The sequence below is a fragment of a genome, unplaced genomic scaffold, assembly GCF_019419815.1.
Source record: "Pyrus x bretschneideri cultivar Hongxiangsu unplaced genomic scaffold, Pyrus_bretschneideri_v1 Contig4, whole genome shotgun sequence".
Lineage (NCBI taxonomy): Eukaryota > Viridiplantae > Streptophyta > Magnoliopsida > Rosales > Rosaceae > Pyrus > Pyrus x bretschneideri.
Window position 1 is genome coordinate 1881043 of NW_025999723.1, and position 20933 is coordinate 1901975.

Here is a 20933-nt window from a genome sequence, read left to right on the forward strand (position 1 = left end):
TTTTCTTTTGGTCAAGTTTATCTTCATGAAATAAAATTAAAACCAAATTCAAATGCTTTATTTACATTGTAAAGGATTTATAACTTAGTTGTTTTATGGTGTTAACTTTTCACTGTTTTTTGTTCGGTTTTCTCATTAAGTTGATGAACTTTGTTCTTTTTATACAAGCGATGCTCTACTAGAAAGTAACATGAGTTACGAAAGTATAAAAACTTGTGTTTTATTTTTCCTTTTAAGTTGACTAGCTATTATCCACAAGTTTGTTTTGTCCCTAAAGTTTGACTAGCTATTATCCACTATGCCAAAAAAGATATTAAGATACATTTATTTTAGTCAATATAATTATGCTCACGTCTAGGAAACGATGGACTATAGTTCTTTGAAACAAAACAACTAAAAAGAAAAGGGGGAATATTGAATTTTTGGCTTGGGGGGAAGTATAGAGGGATTCGTGTCCTCGTATGTGAAACAAACAACAAAATCAACGCGTTCTGCAAATCAAAGTTCAAAGTCACGATGAGACGACGAGCGCAAGGGACCGGCGAGTGGGGGACAGCCATTGGATGAGAGAAAACCTCTGCATCATCTCATCGTCTGAAATAAAACCTGCATTGTTTCGTAAAACAGTGTATGAATCTTTACATACATGTATAACCTTCATTGTCACGTGGTGTCTCGTCTATAAATTTGTAGATACAATTATAATTTATATATGTTTATTTCATTAACAAGTATCTTCACCGTGTTAATTGTAGTTATTAGGGGTGGAAAAAATTCCCAAAAATCCCGAACCGAACCGAAAAAATCCCGATCCCAAACCAAAAATTTCCCAAACCGAAATTCCCGAAAGTTTCGGGATGCTATCCTGAACCGATCCCAAAATTTCGGTATGGGATTCGGGATTGGCTTCTCGATATTTCGGGAATCCCATACCGAACCGAAAATATATAATATTAATTATTATATATATATTATTCTTTTATAATTGATGCTAGTAGTTTCTAATTCATGCTCTGCAACCTGGAATGCCCTACACTTTGCATATTTTTCATGTTTTGTTTGATATTTATGTGGATTTTATTATTGCTGCTGCCATGGCTGATGATTTTAGAAGGCTTGATTCTTTTGTCTCTCAACATATTGCAAAAAGGGTTTAATTAATTTGAATTTTGACTATGATAAAAACAGTCAGGCATGTCAGTGTTCAATTAAATGGTAGTGTGAATGAAATGAAATTCCTAGTTCATGAATGTGTTCTTGAATTATATATTTGAAGAACAATTCATAATTTCATATTTCAATTTGGGATTCCCGATTTGTCCCAAAATCCCGAAAATATTTCGGGATTCCCGAAATTTGGGATTCCCGAAAATTTGGTTTGGGATTGGTCTTCAAATTCCCGTCCCGAAAAATTTTGGTTTGGAATTCGGGATACTAGTTTCGGTATGGTATCCCATACCGAACCACCCCTAGTAGTTATCTAAGGATTCGTTTGACAAATATTTTTAAATGATTGAAAACGATTTAAAAAAAACACATTTTGATATTCCCAAAACAATTAAAATATCTGAAAGAATCACTTTTTATATTTTTCTCGTAAGAAACAACTTAAATATTTTTTTAGAATTAAATTACATTTTTACTAAAAATTTATTTAAGAACTTTCAATTATTTAGAAGCAATTCCCACACAAAAACAAAAGCAATCTCTCTCTCTCTCTCTCCAGGGAGAAAAAAGCAAAAGAAAAGCTTGTTAAAAGCTTGTTTTCCCTCTCTCTCTCTCCCCCCTCTGTTTTCGATGCTGCAGACGTAACGCCATAAAACGAAGTGAAATTTTCGATAAATCTCCTGTTTGTTTCACTCATTTCCTCACGTTACTCCCTCCTGTCACTCCTTCCTCGTATAAAACCCCTCAAAACCCCGCCGTTTCCTTAACCCCTCTCCACTCCCTCCTCCCAACTCCCTCCCTTCTCTCTCCTCCATAGCCATGGCAACTTTGTACTTCCTCAAGTTCTGGAAGCCCAATTCCTCCACCGGCACACCTTCAAATCCTTCCGTTGCAAAAGACAACGAGGTCGAAGAGGAAGAGGAAGATTCTTTCTTCGACTTGGAATTAAGTTTTGATATCATCCAAAGTTCACAAGAAAACAACATCCTCGACTCCAAACCAAAACCAAACACCTCCGACAAAACGGCCGGCGGCAAACCAACCCTTTCTCTGTCCGCTTCCGATCCCATTTCCAAAAGAAAAATCCTCCCTATTGAGCCAGTTTCCAGGCCTCCTCAGTCACCCATCGCTCTCCTAAAATCCGCCCCAAAGTTCGGAGCTTTAAAGTTCAAAAATCCCAGACAGAAAACAGATCAAAAAACAGGGGAAAAAGCTGAGTCCGAGGTTTCGATGGAGTCCCAGAAGCAGAAAATCAAAGGAGTAATTGCGAAACAGCTCGCCGGAGAAGAAGCTCAAAACCCACCTAAGCTCACCCGAGAAAACAGCTCCAGGAGAAACGGAATGGGATTGCAGAATCTGAAGCCGGAAGACTCGAAAACAGAGAGATTTTCTAAGGATGTTCTGCAGAAGTACCTTAATCTAATCAAACCTCTGTACTCCAAGGTTTCCAGGAGGTCTACTGAGAAGGTGAAGCCTGCCGGAGACTCACCGACGGCGTCTCCGGCGATGCCGATATTCTCTATGTGTTCGCCGAAGAAGGACAAGCAGGGGAACTTTCCGGCGGGATTTAGAGTTGTCTGTAAGAACTTGGGGAAGAGCAAGTCTGCCACGGTGATGGTGGCGCCGCCGGTGCAACGGAGGGACGATTCCTTGCTGCTGCACAACGATGGGATTCAGAGCGCCATTCTACATTGCAAGAGATCGTTCAGTTCTAGAGGTACTGAGAGTTTCAAACCTTTCAAATTTTAAACATTTGTTTAATCTATTATTTGATGTTTATGAATTAATTTCGATTTTTAATTTGGTTTCAGATTCTTTGTCTTCACTGTCGCGATCAACCAGTGATTCTTCCTCCATGAGATCATATTCTACTGGTAAACATCAGTCTCCTCCTTTTTATTTAACCAATCAAAGCGAAGAAATTCAAATTCCAAATTTATTTTAATGGAAATTTACAGAAAATCTTCACAATTTTTTTTACAGATTCTTCTCTGTTATCACGGATTGCAAGTGATTCCCATGAAAAATCCGCGAGAATGTCGATCGAAGAAGAAATTTGAAGCTCTGTTCGTCGGATTTTAATGGATAAAACGCGGGAAAAACAGAGGAACTTTATGACCCTCTGTTATTTTCTGTGTTTTCTGTAAAAACAAAGGAAGAAACGAAAACGAAAATATGAGGTTAGGTTAGGGTTGTTTTGGTATTTTAACTACAAGCGTTTGAGCTATGATGGCCGGTGAGCACAGCATATAGGGTTCACCTGTTGTTGTCTGTACAGTGACGTGTCATGATCTGAGAATTTTAGGGATCCTTTTTGGTTTAGGGTTTTTTACACTGAAGCAAGCAGCATCATGTTGCTTTTGAATTGAATTTGTGAGAGAAAATGGTGTTTTAAATCAATCAGAAAGATATGTGACATTGTCTTCTGGGTTGAGAGATCTTGATTTGACTCAACAAGTTTTTGCATCTTTCATTTTATTGGTTTTGTATGGGGATTCCACTTTCCAGGAGAAATTGACAGATGATGGAATCAGATGCTTGTTCTTCAATTACTCATAAAAACTGGTAATTGGAAATCAACTTTGGTTGTTGCCTGTAAATTGTCTGGTTATTGAACGGGGATAAGGGTTGTTAGCCCTCTCACTTTTGGTGTCCTTCTTGTCCTCTTATTTATGTGATCACGGTTAAGCCACGTTAACATTTTATATTATTATTTATTTTTGTTTTATTATTTCTATATAAAAAAAAAAAATATTGACGTGGTTTAACCGTGATCACATAAAACAAGAGGGCACGAAAGAGCACCGAAAATGAAAGAGCAAACAATCATCGTCCATTAAACAGAGGTTCATTTTCTTAATATGCCATTGATAAAGTCTCGATATTAATGTTTTTAAGATGGGATGCAAGGAAATTTTGCATGTAAGTAAAAAAATGAGATCTTATAAGTAAATTGGTATTGGATGAAATTTCAATTTTCTTTACGAGATATATATGTGTGAAGCTCAATAGCTGTATATGTTACGAAACAAATTTGAATTTGTGAAAGAGGATTTATGATCATCACCAACCTGGAGAAAAATTGGTTAATTCGATTCCAACTGCATTTCTGCTTTTTGTAAATATAAAGTGCTTTTGGATTGCAAAAGAAGCATTTTATTTGGTTTTATTAAAATCTGATTTCGTTTCAAAGTGAACAACAGAAAAGCAGTCAGAAGGTGGCAGATGCTCTCTCTCTCTCTCTCTCTCTCTCTCTCTCTCTCCCAGTCTCTCTGACCACCCATCCCATCTGGTTATGGTCGCTAGGTTGGATGGACAGATTTTATTCAACTTTTGACTGCTTGTTGCAGCACCAGCAGGGGAGGAAGGAACTGCTAAAAAAGGTCGCATGTATTTTTTCCTCTTCTAATTACAAATTACCCCTCCACTTTCCAAAATATTTGCATTTTACTGTATTTCTTCCTTCCTATATGCTATGCTAATAGTTTTATTGGAAACTAACGAAAATGATTTGAAAATTTTGAGTTTTAATAAAAATGTCAAAATAAATGGTGAAGTGAATAGTATCAGGATTGACTTTTTAGTGTAAAAATATGATTTTTCGTTAAAATTCCCTAGTTTTATTTGTTTTAGTTATAATGAAAAGAATTGAATTGTCTGTCATAATTTTTAAATTTTATAGTATTACTCCACTCAAAGGCAGATGTATGTTGTAACTAAGGTGGTCTTACCCAGAGTGCGATTAATATACATATGAAAGTCTTCTGATGACCATTTGATTGTTTGGTATGAGTTTCTTTGGTGCCCATCCAATGTTTGATGTAATGTCTACTAACATATGTTGACATCACTCAATAGGTTGCGTTAAGAGTACTTGACAAATTCTCTCGATAGCACTCATTAGATTGTTTTGGCATATGTCGATATTTGTTTACATGTGCACAACATAGTTTGACTGACAACAACACACCCACCATGTATTCAACGAAATACCTTGGTGTATAAAGGGAAATTTTTTTGCACGCTTCGCACTCCATGTCTATCCAAAAAACTCAAGACCTTGACACTAGAATCCCCAATATTCAAATTCTGAATCCGTCACTAACTCCACTCTCCTCGCACCATTACAGCTAACTCTAAGAGCTTCTGTACGTTTAGATTTTGTCTAAATTGAGGAATATAGAAATTAATATTAGAATCCATGATCGAAATTATAACAAACCTTAAAATTTATATAAAATGATATCTGTAAATCAAAGGAACAAGGCATGCACTTGCACTGCAGTTCAAACACATAATTATGATGAGCAAGAAATGCCAAGAAAGACACCAAAATTTGTGGCCCCAAAATCCCATTTGAGACATGAATGCAAACTTCACGGCGAACCACATTGCAGACCTGCCAAAGAAGAAAAAATGACAAACAACAAAACCACATATCTCGGGGCACCAATTGAGACCATTATCAAGGGGAGCTGTATGACTGAATGGGACTGAAGTGGAAGTGTTCCTTTGGCCATTATATGAACTTGGAAATTTGAAATTATAAGTCACAAGTTTGGTGACTGGATGAAATGAGGACGATAAGGTGTCAAACTATTCATGCCATATCATGTGGAATGCTAAAATTTATGACAAGAGATCATCACCTTTAACGTCTCTTTTTTCTTATAAGTCATTCTCGATCGGCAGATTCTACTTTAATTAAATTATATTTTGAGTTGTCTTCGACTCACCAAACTTGTTCCACTGAATGAACCATGCATCTGCAAAAGAGGATAAATCATGAACTTTTTCATTTTTTTTTTCAACGGGATACAAAGTATAGCTGGTTTTGCATTTAGAGTTTAGACCGACTAAATTTGTATTTTATGAAAGAGTTTAGTTTATAGATAACACGTATAATCAAAGATGGGAGGTCGATGCAAATTTTTTTTTTGATATAACCACATCTGATGGTAGCACAACTATTAATATTAGCAATAGAGATAATGTCACGTAGCTATGTACAAGCTGAGCTAACATAACTCTTATAAATTTATATTATGGTTCAATAACGCTCAAAACAATGTGAACAAAACACAATACAACACACCACAATCGATTTTTAGATGTGTTTCTTGATACTATTACAATCAGAGCTATTTCATGTTCTACCGAGACAACATACTTCCCCCCCCCCCCCCCCCCCAAAAATCCTTGCAAAGCAGGAAGCCTTGTCAGCTTGGAGTTGTCCCTATATTACTCCTAATTTCCGAAGTCAGAACAAAAAATTTGATAAGCCGAGGCAAAGGCTGCCGTTCACTGCATTTGCACAAGTTGGAGCAGCAAAAAGACATGACTTAGTTTCAAGTGTTTCAATCAAGAAATGTGATTAATTATATGCAGATGAATGCAATGCACCAAGAAACACCACACAAACAAACACCCGACCCGACGCCATATTTTCATCCGAGGACAATTAGACTTGCTGCGTTTCCTCCACGGATATTGTCATATGCATCCGCGTCCGTTGCTGAATCTGTCTCAATCATCGGCGAGATTTTTGGAACGTTTAAACAATATGATAACACTATCCACCGTGTCAAAATACTGGCTCATGCTTTAGAAGGAAGCAATCGTTTTTTGGTCGGTAATCACTGTTTTAGATGTGCGCATAAATATTTCTGTTTGTATCCTAAGTGAGTTTTGTATACGGATCAATTGTGGTTTGCAGAAGGAACTCGTTTCAATAAAGGAACCAAGTGCAAGCAAAGTTGTACTGAATAACCATGAACCGGTTGAAGTCAAGAATGAAAATAGCAAATTATGAGCTCGTTTGGATGTGCTTTTAAAATGATTGAAAATGTTTTTAGAGAAAATATTTTTGGGTTTCAAAAACACTTAATTGATTTCTACAATAAGCACTAGTTATGTGCTTATTCTAGGAAACACTTTAAGTGCTTTTTCAGGATTTACTAACATTTTTACTAAGGATTGTTTCAAAAAATATTTTCACCAGAAGCGCTTTAAGCCATTTTAAAAGCACATCCAAACGAACTCTATGTTCCCGACAACCCAAACTATTAGGCCCTAACAATTATTTTTTTCCTTATATGTATGAATTGTGATTTACACACGGAAGAATGACTCGTTTAAAGGAACCAAGCACAAGCAAAACTCTACTGAATAACCATGAATTGGATGAAGTCAAGAATATAAATGGCGGGTTGTGTGCCCGAAAGCCCAAACTCTTGGACCCTAACAATTAATTTTCTTTTTTTTTTTATTGAAAGGCCCATAAGACCACGAGCCCATTGGAGAGGTACATAGGGCTGAATTCTTTTATTTGGGTTACGTCATGGGTTCAATCAAAGTCCAAATTATATTCAGATAAAGATCTTTGACTCACTTTTAATCGTACTGATAATACCTCAACTTAAACACATTACTAGATGTTGAATTCTAACACAAAAGACCTCAATGTAATTAGAAGTGGCACCATATACTATAGATTGTATTTTCTCAATTTCCCGATATGGGACTTACATTAATTAACACCTCAAATCACTAATCACAACAAAGAATACTACATAGGAAACTTTATGACCGACTATAATGTATGTATAGCAGCAAAATGTCTTATATCTCACAATACAAGAATAAAAATTAAAAATGAAATAAAAAATATACGTATGAAATATCATTTGCAGACAATATTTTGGATCGACCGCGTAGCAAGAACGATGTCCATGGTGCAGTTCATATGAGCAGACCTCTTCTTCTTGATCACCTTCATCAAATGTATCTTCCCCTCCAACCTAGAAGTGGACGTAATCGGGATAATCCCCAAGCTAATATCACTCGCTAATTGAGAAGTAGCGTTCAACCCATTCGAACTTAGGTCCAGAGAGGCCTCGACCTTTCTAGTCGATCGAGCCTTGGCACGTTCCTCGTACACATTGGTCTGTCCAATTTTTGTCCCCCTATAATCAAACTCAACAATTCCATCTTCGTACTTGAAGTGTCCAAAGTTGGTGTTCTTCACACCAAACTGAACATCCATTTCTAGGTTAAATGAAGGGTTCGTGACACTGTCAACTTCGTACTGACTAAGGGAGGCTGATCGAACCCGGAACTTAGGGCTTTTTATTTTCATGACGGTGAGTGCAAAGACTGCGATAACTACAACTTGGAGCACAGCAAATACAACAACGTATAGTAGGCACCTCATGCGCTTGTTTCTTTTCATCTCGGCGGGGTCTGCTGTGACGGCAGATTCTTGGTCGCTCCGAGTGTAGCTGTTTGCCAGGGGTGCCGAGGGAGGGGGAGATGTTGCTTCTTTCTCAGCTGCCATTTTAATTTCTTTCAATTTGTAGCTTCCCAAAGTTTTTGTTTTATGGTTTTCTGTTTTCTAGTGTTTCTGTATATTTGTTTGGTGAGTGGAAGATAGATAATGTTGGTAGTTTTGATTAGCAAGTATTTATAGATATATGATGGGAGGATTAAGAGTGCACTTATTTTGAATGTGGGATCAGCAAAGGTCCTCTGTCTTGCCATTTTCTTGTCACAAACGCGGAAGCCGGCTTTGAAGTTGGACTTCTCGCAGGCACGTGATGGTGACTTGTACGATTCATTACTTTTCAAACAAGATTACCACTTGCAAAAGCAATTTTTATTTTATTAATAAGCAAGCAATTTTTATTTTATTAATAAGCATACAATTCGCACGAGGATACCAGAAGCCTAATGACATTGCAGATTGCACCTCATGCTAATTAGTAATTGTTGGCCTAAACATTACAAAGCCTACGTAGTGCGTATGTCGAGTAATTACGAGTTAACTGCGTCCTTTTTGTAAATGCGGACGTGCCAACTTGAGACCTAACTCAGTCAGGCGAGTGGAATAGATGTGGTGATGGTAGTGTCGAATGCGCTGTTGACTTCTATACCCTAAGCGACTACGATTAAGGAAGGAACACTTCTCAGCCTAGGGTTGTAGTCTTGTAGAACCTGAAAGACGAGGTTGCTTAATTTAATGCGAAGTTCAAGATCTTCTACACCGTATTCAGTTGCTTCAACTAAATTCGTGAGAATATATACATGCGCCGAATCGATATTAGGTTGTACGGGCAAAGACACTCAAAGGAAATGTTTATTTGTCCAAACTGAAGATCCTCCTAAATTGTTTGAGTCTACAAATTAGTTTTATTTACTAATCCAAACTGAAGATATCATCGGTTGTCAACAAATTTTTTTTTTACTTATCCAAACTAAAGATGTGTTAACGAGAGGGTTAGGATAGTTAGTATTTTTCTAAGGGTTATAAGAAGAGTTTCACATAGAGCGAGAGTTTTCGAGTAGAGCGTTTTGAGTTGTTTGTTGAGTTGAAGGAACTCTCTACGTTGCAAATCCTTTTATATTTATAGGGATAAATTCCGTGATGGATAAGTCTACCGCATGGTATAACTCCGATAATATTCAATTCTTATTCTTTAAATTTACTCAGAATTATTCTTAGCCGAAACTTTACCGCTGCCAAGTCTTGCCATCTTCGATTATTTGAACCTAGATTAATTATGCGATTGATTCAACTTTTATTCGCAAACGAACCCTAATCCTTAATATTTCCATCATCTTACAATTTTGAGTGTATGAGCCAATTGCGTGCAAAATCTGGTCCAAACAGGAATTAATCAAAATATTTAGTATGATGGTGCCCAAAAACGTTAATGATAATGTTTTTTTTGTAATCATTATTATTTGGCCGTTTAGGTGGCTTAGTGGAGTGTTTGACTTGTATATTACCGGTTCTGGAAGTAGGAAAAGTATGTTTCGAGTCTTCGACAGAAAAAATAAAAAGTAGGACAACTTGCATAAGAGAAAAGGTCAATGACATACATCAACTCGATAAGAAATGATCCCAAAGGCGTCTAATTAGGTATGATAAGTTCAACTGTGACGCGTTGAAAATATCATGATATGAAAACAGTTTTAACGACGTATTTTCATCTTTATATGCACTTATCAGTACCAGTATGAAGAATAAGTAGTCGTAGCCTGAGACGGGTCGCTGTCTTTTACGTCCTTCACTCAAACTTCATCCCTGCAACTTCTCCATCATTTTCTTGTCCTTCAGTGCCTAACCTCAAGATGTTTCTCCTTGTTTTTATATTGGTCCAAAATGTCTAGTAGAATAAAGATTGATCCCTCGAAAGTTTGGTTGTCATATGAAGTCGTGCATACCAACTGTTCGAGGAATCACCTATGTCATGAACCTGGACCCGTCTATATTAATCCATCCCATGTTAAAATCCTGGAAATGTCCCTCATCGTAGCGATTTGAACTTCTATTGACCCTAAAAACTACCAAGCATACATTGCGCGTAGACCGAGTAATTAATAAGCTAATTACGTTATTCGGTTGTGTGCGGGGCATGCCAACTTGTTAGTTGAGTTTGGCTGGGGAGTAATATGTCGATGTTGCGTTGGGTGTGCTGCTGACTTCTCGATCTTACAACTGTGGCCAATGAAGGAACACGTCTTGGCCTTCAGGTTCTAGAGCCTGAAGATAAGCCTGCTAGTTCTGCGAAGTTCACAAATCATCGGCACTAGGTTCGGTCTCGATAATTATATTCGTGAGAGTATAAATACACTGAACTGGTATCAGACTATACGGACACAAATACTCGAAAGAGATAAATGTCTTGATGGCAAATGTGGTTTGGTCGTCGGAATGCCGTACTCTAAAATGTGCTTGTGGATATCCAATCATAAAATAAAACTCGGCGTTCAATGTGCCGAGCCTAGTAACCTGTAACACCTTACTTCGCCGAAAAGGCTAATGAGATGACCTCTACCAATAAGGACTCAAAAATCCTTGTTGACCGAGACTTGGATAAATAACCAGTAGGTCTCAAAGCAGTGTTGTTTATCCAAACTGAAGGTGCTCATTGGTCGGCTGATTCTATGATTCCAGTGCATAAATAACCAGTCGGTCTCAAAGGAGTGCTGTCTATCCAAACTGAAGGTGCTCATCGATCGGCTGATTCTACGATTCTAGTGCTGTCTATCCAAACCGAAGATATCACTGGTTGCCTTCACAGTGCTGTTTATCCAAACTGAAGATGTGTTGGCGGGAAGAAAGGGGGAGAGGAAAAAATCTCAGGGTTGTTGAGAAGCTTTGCAAAGGGCAATTTTTGTGTTGATTTGAAGGGGTTTGAATGATGCATTTCCTTCTCTATTTATAGTAGCAAACCCCCTTCATAGCCGAACTAGAAATGTACTCGGATTGGAACTCTTTAACCCAATTTGAGAAGGTTTCAGCCAATCCTAACCCCTATAGGACTTTGAACCAAGCTCCATAACAAACTAGATTCATCTCCTAATTCTAAATATCTTTAGCTTTAAGACTCCTTGTTACATTATGGTTCAACCACCTCACCCTTATCTAAACCAATCCTCCTCGAAACAGGATTCGGCCAATCTTGAGTGGACGACCCATGACAAGATTCTAGATGAATGCTATTGGGCCGAGAATGACTCTAAGGTCGGCCCAAAATATTATTTTGAGCCCAAACAACTTCATATAGAAAGATATTGTGTTTAGTCTTTTTGGTCTGGGAAATATATTTTTTCAAATATGTTATCTAAATAGACTAAACACAAATTAGATTTCTCACACGTAGATTTCTCACAAAGATTTCCCATTGTGCATTAGCTTCTGTACTTTATGAGAAAAATTTCTGCTGTGTATTTTCGTAAGGCACTTTTAACAAAAGTACCAGACTCTTAAATCTTGCTTATACTTGATCCCATGCCACCCTTCCTAATACGAGAGCTTTCTAATTAGGTACATATATTGTTGGAAAATATAAAGGAAAGTATTTTAGAGATTTGATTTAATTAGTGATTTGAAATGATTTAATTAGGGATTTGATATGATTTGATTTAATTTGGTATAGGTGTCCTTGTCTTGTGGACAAAGGATTGTTTTGATTTATTTTCTAGTATTGCTCCCTTGTAATCTTATAAATACATTCATATAGAGAATAATAAAGTATTGAAGTTGTATTTGAGAATTGTGAGATTGTAGAGAATTTCAAATTTATCCTAAACCCTTATTTTCAACTCGGTATCAAACCAGAGTTCAATTCTTAGTTGAACTTTGTTGTGAGCACTTCCCTGTGTGAAGATTATTTATGACTGTTAGAAGAAAAATAGAAGTTGAAGTATTGTTGTTGCCATGAAGAAGGAAAAAAGAAGAGAGAAGTTTTGTTATCGCTCCTCGAGGATGGAAAAAAAAAACAAGAATAATGAAAAAATTGCTGGAAAAAAGATTGTATAAGAATAAAGTGACATCCCACATTGTCTAAGGGAATGATCCTTATATGTATATTTGTAACAACCCGTCCTGGGATTTACGTAAGAAAATGAGTATTTTTGTATTTTCACTAAGTTTGAGGGATACCTTCCTTTTTAAAATTGTTTTTGAGTCTTAATTGGTGAGCCCAAGGGCCCACCCCCTGATTCTGTCCCGCCGAGCCTCTCATTTCTTTCTTCTCTCTCAGTCTCTCTTCTCTCTTTCTTTCTCTCTGTCTTTCTCTCCCTTCCTCCGAGCAGAATGCGCGCGCGCGCGCGCACACACACACCCATGCCCACACCTATAGCTCTTTTCTAACCCCGCGGTTGTGTTTTAGACGTCAAACCATGAAGAAACCACCTCGGAGACATTTCCCAGTTTTCCGGCGCGCACCGCCCCTTTCGAGGCAATTTCCGGCCAAACCACGTCGAGTTGGCCGGCGTACGCGGTATCAATCTCTTCGTCTCGCTGAGTACTACAACTTTTCTTTTTGTTTCACCCAATTTAATTGAGTATTGAAGAAGTTATGCTCATTTGAATCTTACCCAGTTTCCGGCGGACACCCGTGGCTTCCAGGCTGTTTTCCGGCCAACTCCGACCACGATGATGGGAACCAAGGGTGTATTTCGATTCCTTACCTTCGGGGCCTCAATTTGGTATATTGAATGACATGTTTTGGTTGAGTTTTGAGCTCCAACGGAGCTTGGGAATTCTCCGGCCGAAAACCGGCCTTCTCCCTCCTTGGAATCCGGCGAACACCCAAGGCCTTTGGGCCTTTCCTGCCAAGCCCAAACCCATTACCCTTTTAATTAGGCCATTGGGCCGTGAGGTTTCAAACCCAAACCCATTTTCCTTCTAACCCAAACCTAACCCACCTAAAACCTAACCCAATTACCCTAACCCAAAACCCTAAAGCCCAAACCCATGGACCCGTGACCCGTGACCCGTGACCAGTTGACCCGTTAACCTTGACCCGTTGACTGGGTCAACGGTCAGCGTTGACTTTTGACTTTGACCAGTCACGGTCAACGTTGACTTTGACCGTTGACTTTTCGAGTTTTCGTGCAAGGACCGTCCTAGGCTAATTTCGACGGTGAAGTACTGTGAGTGGACCCCTTTTAAAAATGCATGTTTTGATAGTAGAAATGCATATATGAAAAGCATGATTTGATGATTATGTTTTATGAACGTTTTATGAGATAACATGCTTACTGAGGCTAGTTTGAATTATTACTATTTTTCCTATAACCCATGTTCTTATAGAATATCTGATGGATGACGATATGATATTTATAACATGTTTAGAACACTTCTTTATAGTATAGATGATGGATGACTTTATACTATGAAGTTGATTTTCAATATACGTATGTTCACTGGTTTTGTACTTACCTAGTGGTCATTTCCGCTACGGGACGTAGGGATAGATTCGGTCCGTCCCAGGCGACGGTTTGGTGTTGGCATAGGGCCTGGAGTGTGTTTTCCTCTGACTGTCTGCTCAGAGACGGGAAGCCGACATGGGGCCTAAAGTGTATTTTCCTCTGACTGTCTGCTCAGAGACGAGGAGCCGGCATGGGGCCTGGAGAGTTGTATCGGACATTCACTAGTGTTTATTATTTATGCGAATTATGATTTGAGACATTGCACGACATGCTAGGCTTCGGATAACCTATGTTTATCATTATATATATGTGTTTTCATAAAACCTGGGGGTTAGTATGTTGATAATTGTTTTATTATATATATATCAACTTGGTCCACTCATGTTTGTTTTGCGCTCCCTTTAGGACTTAGAATCGAGGCATACAATTCTTACGTCCAGGCACTTCCGCATCGGCATCTTCGAGTCCTCGTGGTGTAGGACCCACTCCTTTGTCTCATTCAAATTTATATTATTTTCTTGTAGTGTTCTAGATTAGAGGTGTGCTCTGAACACGGTCCTTATTTGCATATTAATTATTCTTTTATATTTATAAGCCTTATTTATCCCTTGTTTTCAGCATTTGCACTCAATAAATGGCTTTCGTCACCTTCGGGTGTCGGCCAGCACGTGCCTATCCTGGTATTCGGGGAATATCGGGGTCGGGGCGTGTCAATATTCCCATCTCTACCTAGCATGAGGCATTTTGGAAGCTTACTGGCTTCGGGTTCCATTGGAACTCCGAAGTTAAGCGAGTAGTGCGCGAGAGCAATCCAATGATGGGTGACCTACTGGGAAGTTCTCGTCTGAGTTCCCAGAAACAAAACCGTGAGGGCGTGGTCGGGGCCCAAAGCGGACAATATCGTGCTATGGTGGTGGAGCGAGCCCGGGAAGTGATCCGCCCCGGGGGGGGGATGTGACAATTTGGTATCAGAGCCTAACCCTGGCGGTGGTGTGCCGACGAGGACATCGGGCCCCTACGGGGGGGGGGGGTGGATTGTGACATCCCACATCGCCCAGGGGAATGATCCTTATATGTATATTCCCATCTCTACCTAGCACGAGGCATTTTGGGAGCTCACTGACTTCGGGTTCCATTGGAACTCCGAAGTTAAGTGAGTAGCGCGCGAGAGCAATCCCAGGATGGGTGACCGACTGGGAAGTTCTCGTCTGAGTTCCCAGAAACAAAACCGTGAGGGCGTGGTTGGGGCCCAGAACGGACAATATCGTGCTATGGTGATAGAGCGAGCAGGGGAAGTGATCCGTCCCGGGGTGGGGGGGGGATGTGACAGTTGGGCTTTTGAAAGAGGCATTAGTTTCAGTTGGGCTTTCAAAAAGATTAACATTTGTTCCAAATGGACTTTCGAAAAAAGGTGTTAGTTCAAACATAACAAGAGATTTATTTGCTACCTTTTTTTAAAAAAAGGACATTGGTTCCAATTGAATTTTCGAAAAGATTAGCGTTAGTTCCAGTTGAGCTTTTGGAAAGAGGCGTTAGTTCCAAGGATTAAGATTTGTTAATCGAGATTTCGAAAAGAGGAATTTGTTCTAGTTGGGCTTTCGAAATGATGGGCGTTAGTTTTAGCTGGGCATTCGAAAAAATGTGTTAGTTCCCATGTATTGTGATTAGCTGAGTTTTCGAAAAGATTGGCGCTAGTTCCAGTTGGGCATTCGAAAAGAAACGTTATTTCCGATGGATTGTGATTAGCCGAGCTTTCTAATGCGTGGTACCACATGAAAATGGGTGTTGAATTTACAAAATTTCAAATTAGATCTTATTTCCTTCTTGGCAAAGTGGGGTCTCGGAAGATATAAAGAAAAGTATTTTAAAGATTTGATATGATTTAATTAGGGATTTGATATATGATACGATTTGATTTGGTATAGGTTTCATTGTCTTGTGGACAAATGATAGTTTTGATTTATTTCCTATTATCGCTCATTTATAATTTTATAAATATATCCTTATAAAGAATAATAAAGCATTGAAGTTGGATTTGAGAATTGTGAAATTGTAGAGAGTTCTAAATTTAACCTAAACCTTTATTTTCAACTCTTAATATTTTCATTCGAATTACTTTATAGTATATACAATACTATGTATATAGATATAGAAGAGTACACGACGCGTGTGTGTAAATATATATTTTTAGATGTAGGAAATCTTTTTCCCCTCTCTAATAGGTTTGAAACCGTCTGATATGGAGTCCTAAACCCATATATAAATAATCAGAGAGCTTAATCAACCCACAGCACAATTTCAAGGAAAGTGTTTTCTTTGACCACCTCAATTTTCATTATTTAATAAAAATTATATTATATGCTTGATGACTTCGAACTATGTGACAATCTCAACTATAAATAGGCTATATAAGCTTATCTGAATCTTCATCACTTCCCAACACCGTTGGAATTTTCAATTCAAACTGTTTGTATTAATCAAGAAATTAAGCAAATTAATATGGCAGAAAGGAATCAAGAGTCCTTCGCTTTCGCACCCTACGCTAATGGCCAAGCCATGGCCAGAAGCGATGCAGAGTCAGCCACAGACCACTCCCAAGCCTTACGCAAAAAGAAACGCATCAGATGTTTAGTGTACATTGCTGTTTTCGCCGTCTTCCAGATCGTCGTTATAACGGTGTTTGCACTCACCGTGATGCGTGTCAAGAGCCCAAAGTTCCGAATTCGCTCTGTCACGATTGAAGAACTCACTACTGACACAAACACAGCCAACCCTTCGCTTAACTTGAGGTTCATTGCTGAAACTACCGTCAAGAATCCTAATTTCGGACGGTACAAATTTGAGGAGAGCTCCATAACCGTTGTGTATGGGGGTACAGTGATCGGCGATGTTGCTATTCCAAAGGCAACGGCCAGGACTAGGGCAACGAGAAGGGCTACTGTAACGGGGGACGTGACAATGGCCAATTCAAACTTGGGCAATGATGTAAGTTCTGGGTTTGTGATGCTTAACACAATATCCACGCTAAGAGGAAAGGTTTATTTGATGAACATGATCAAGAAAAGTAAGTCTGCAGAGATGAACTGCACGTTCAATATTAATTTGACAGAGAAAGTGGTCCGAGAAATAAGTTGCAAGTAGCACATATAACACACGTTACTACTGTTTGTGGTGAACTACAGAGTTTGTTGGTTTAGGGCTTAGCTTTTGCTATCAACGTTTGTGTATATTAGGGTTTTGGATGACCCTTGTTCGTTTGTGTCTCAGTATTCAATAAGGAGATAGTGATTTAGATAGAGACATCCATCATTTATATATGTGTTGTATGTCACATAAATATATTGTATGCTTTGGCTATACCCTCTTATCTTTGAACAAGTAAAAAAAAAAATGAAAATCCACCGCCTTTTTATATATCTTTTAACATAAGGCAAATCATATTGATCCAAGGTAATGCCAGGTAGACTAAATTTTTAAATTAAATTTGCAAATCAAATAATATGTCACCAAAATAAGAAATAAGCACATTAATCAACATTTAAATAATAATCCAATCGTAGCAACCACATCATTTGGTTTAAAAATTTAGTTTTCCTAGCTAGCATTGCTCTTGATCCGAGTGATTTTTTGGTGTACCTAGAATATAGTTACAGACCTATAGAGTATTATTTTTTCACTTAACGTATAACTCATTAAATGACACCACATAATTTATGTTATCAGTGCTTATAAAAATTTCTCTCTGAGTTGAAGACGATCAACCCACTAGTGCAATTTTCCATGTTTGTATTTTTTGTTAGAGCGAACTATTTGATATATGGAGGTTGAAATTCAAATCCAATTCAAACAGTCAAATTGAAGCCGTGGGAAAGATTAGGGTCCTACATATGATTGTTTTATCAACTTGACTCTTCCCTTTGTGTTGATGAAGCAAGAGCTTTTTGAAGATGCTTGAGGTGAAGAGTAAGCAAGGTATGGCAGCCAGTCAGTCCAGATCTGGCATAAATCATCAACTTTTTGAGCTGAAATTGATCATATATTTAACCAAAACAGGTATTCATATATTAATTATAAAGTATCATCTTCTTTGTAGGAATGCTTATTTTAGAGGGGACTTAAAGGATAAATTTATGCAGCCTGATTATCTGCCTTAGATAGCTTTAGACGAAGAGGAAAATGGCAGTATTTGAGGCACATAAATTTCTTAATGAGATTGAGAAGTACTCTTTCTTCACCTTTCTTTTTATAATTTTATTACCTTACATGAAATACTAAATCCCCAAAACTCCCATGATATGGGTCCAAACTGCATAGAAGACATAGAATTTGTACATATGTCTCGGTGATAACTACCAAGGAAATTAGCCACAGGCGTGTCGTATCCGTTGATAAAGTACCGAATAGTAGGACATGTAAAGCTTGAGATGATTGCTTCCACTATGGAATTATGCTCCAATGGAAGCAACTTAAGGAGAATAATTTATCATGGTCAGGAAATTCGGGTCCAATAATGCTATGTTTTATTCTACGTGATATTGTATTATTGAACTAAGACATTTATAACTGTTGTTAATTTATTCTATGTAAGTTGCTTTTTAAGTTTAAAATATGTAAGCCTGCAAAAACTAGTTTTTTTTTGTTTTTTGTTTTATATTTTTTTATATTTTTTATTTATTTATAAATAGGTCATGAAATCCAAGTGTGTTTGGTTATGTGAAATGCTAAAACAGTTAAATACTTTTATCAAATTCACGCAACTTTTCAGTATCATAATTTCTTTCGGATGGTCACATACCTCTTTTTATTTTCCATACACCTCCTATTAATTTTTGTCATTTGAAACTCTTCAATTCATTCGATACAACAACCAAAAATGAGATATGTGTGTGGAAGGTTAAAAAAAGTGTGTGTGGATAGTACCACCCGTTTCTTCAACAGAAATTTGTATATAAAAAATTAGAACCCCCTTCTTAAGTTTGATAATGATATATATATATATATATATGCACTTGAACATGTCTAACTTTTGTATGCGACAATATTTCATAGGCAATTACTACCAAACGGGCCATCTGACGTTACATGTTAATGTGGTTAACATAATCTTTTTTTCATTTGGTTAACATAATCTCCTTATAATTATCTATTCCAAACTTTATCAAACTATGAAAAAAAAAAATCGACCTTGAATGTAGAGAGGAGAGCATAATATTTTTCTTATCAAGAGGTTGAAAAGTTAATGAAAAATTCGTTGCAAGCAAATATTGTACATCTCAAAAATTCAAACCAATATTATACAAAGAATGTGCAAAAGATGAAATTAATCTCCCATGCACAGAACATACATATATATTTCCCCTCCATATAAAAAATTAGAAATACAAATTAATATTCAACAACAACGAAACTCCAAACCCATCAAGATGAAATTAAAAATTCCCAAGAAAACGCAATAAAAGAAAAGAAGAAAGAAAAAAAAAAAGTCAAGGATTAAATAATTTGATCACTTGCAAGTCAATACGCGGACCATTTTGGCTTTAGTATCAAGATTTATGGTGCAGTTCATGTCAGCAGACTTCTTCTTCTTGAGAACGTTCAACAGATGAACCTTCCCATCCAACTTAGCGTACGCTGTCAAAGTCAAATTCCCAGACCTCAGATCGCTACTCAACTCAGAGTGGCTCGAAACCTTGTTCGAACTCAACGACACTACAACATTAATCCTCTTTGTTTTCTTAGCCTTAGCTTTTTCCTTAGCTATGGTTCCCTCGCCGACGTCGGTGCCTTTGTACGAGAAAGTTGCCTTGCTGCTCTCGAACTTGTAGTGTCCAAAGTTGTTGTTTTTTACCGCAACAACGGCATTGATTTCAACCTTGAAGGAAGGAGCAGAGGAGCTGGAGTTTGTGGCGAGTGAGTCGACTGCAACCGAGTCTAAGCGGACTTTGGGAGTTTTGACTCGGAGGACGAAAACCACAAAAAGGACTATGATGATGGTTTGTGCTATGATGCCAGCGGCTATGCACAGCAAGCACCTATTTCGCTTCCGGCGAGAATCTTCGGTTCCGGTTGTCATAATGATTCTAGATCTGGTTTAGATTGAGAATGGGAAGTAGAGGCTTTCTTTTTGCTGTTGGTTTGGTTTGAAGGTGTTGTGGTTTACTGCAAGAGGGAAAGTGTATTTATTTATAATAGGGTTGTGGACCTTGTATTTTTTTTTTTTTTTTTTTTGCTATATTTTGGATGTTGGCCCTGCATAAAGATATATGCTAGTTGTTTACACCTTTTCCAGCTGAGTTGCCCTAACGTGTTTTTTTTCCGTTTTCCATTTTTCTACAAATCTTTAGCTTATTTAGGATAAACTAAAATTTGTAAGACAAAGTATAAAAGCTTCTAATGTTTGAAAAGCGTTCCTAATAATTACTTGCACGAAATGTGTATTTTTGTTCTTTTTATTTTTATTTTTTACTAACAATCAAATAAAATAAAATAAAAAAGTGAGCCATAAGGATTTTATTTATGATATACTCGAAAAACAAATTGTAAGAGATAACGATAAAGAATGGTTTTATATTCAAAGCCATTCATCATCACGTTATTCCAAATAAATAAACATACTGTAAATTAATAAAAATGAGAGGAGTTCGATTCAGAATTATGGTTTTAGATATCGCAAGGCGTGGTGTGAGTTAGCAATCAAAAGTATATAGCAATTACCTAACCTAATTCCTATTGGGCAACTAAGTCAAATGACACTGTGTGTTGAGCTCAAAGTGAGACAGAGAATCAGATAAATGAGTTTGAAATGTCACATTTTGTGAATCTGTAATACTTCACGTAGAAGGCATAATGCATCAGGTATTACTAGGACGAAATTGCTTGGCTCAAGTTTGAAATATTCGCAGTTTGAAGGGATGACAAGCTTCCCGTGATACTGGGAAAACAAAAAGGTCCTATTATATGTTTAGAGGCCAAAGTGATTTACATTTTTATCAGGGAACTCGTTATAGATTTACTTTATATCAAATTTCAACGAGCCGATGTTG

At 37.6% G+C, this 20933-nt stretch overlaps 3 protein-coding genes across 3 annotated transcripts; 2 read left to right on the forward strand and 1 right to left on the reverse strand.

Annotated features, from left to right (window-relative positions):
- Nucleotides 1–1733: 1733 nt before the first annotated feature.
- On the forward strand, nucleotides 1734–3605 carry LOC103958195 (membrane-associated kinase regulator 5-like). The gene is made up of 3 exons (XM_009370437.3): nucleotides 1734–2884; nucleotides 2979–3041; nucleotides 3151–3605. The coding sequence occupies exons 1-3, from the start codon at nucleotides 1987–1989 to the stop codon at nucleotides 3225–3227; spliced, it is 1038 nt and encodes a 345-aa protein (XP_009368712.2). The 5' UTR covers nucleotides 1734–1986; the 3' UTR covers nucleotides 3228–3605.
- A 4244-nt stretch (nucleotides 3606–7849) lies between these two features.
- Nucleotides 7850–8503, reverse strand: LOC103958250 (late embryogenesis abundant protein At1g64065). Its single transcript, XM_009370499.3, has one exon. It carries the CDS (start codon nucleotides 8501–8503, stop codon nucleotides 7850–7852), a length of 654 nt encoding a protein of 217 aa, XP_009368774.2.
- A 7886-nt stretch (nucleotides 8504–16389) lies between these two features.
- Nucleotides 16390–17031, forward strand: LOC103958251 (late embryogenesis abundant protein At1g64065-like). Its single transcript, XM_009370500.2, has one exon. The coding sequence runs from the start codon at nucleotides 16390–16392 to the stop codon at nucleotides 17029–17031; it is 642 nt and encodes a 213-aa protein (XP_009368775.2).
- Nucleotides 17032–20933: the final 3902 nt, after the last annotated feature.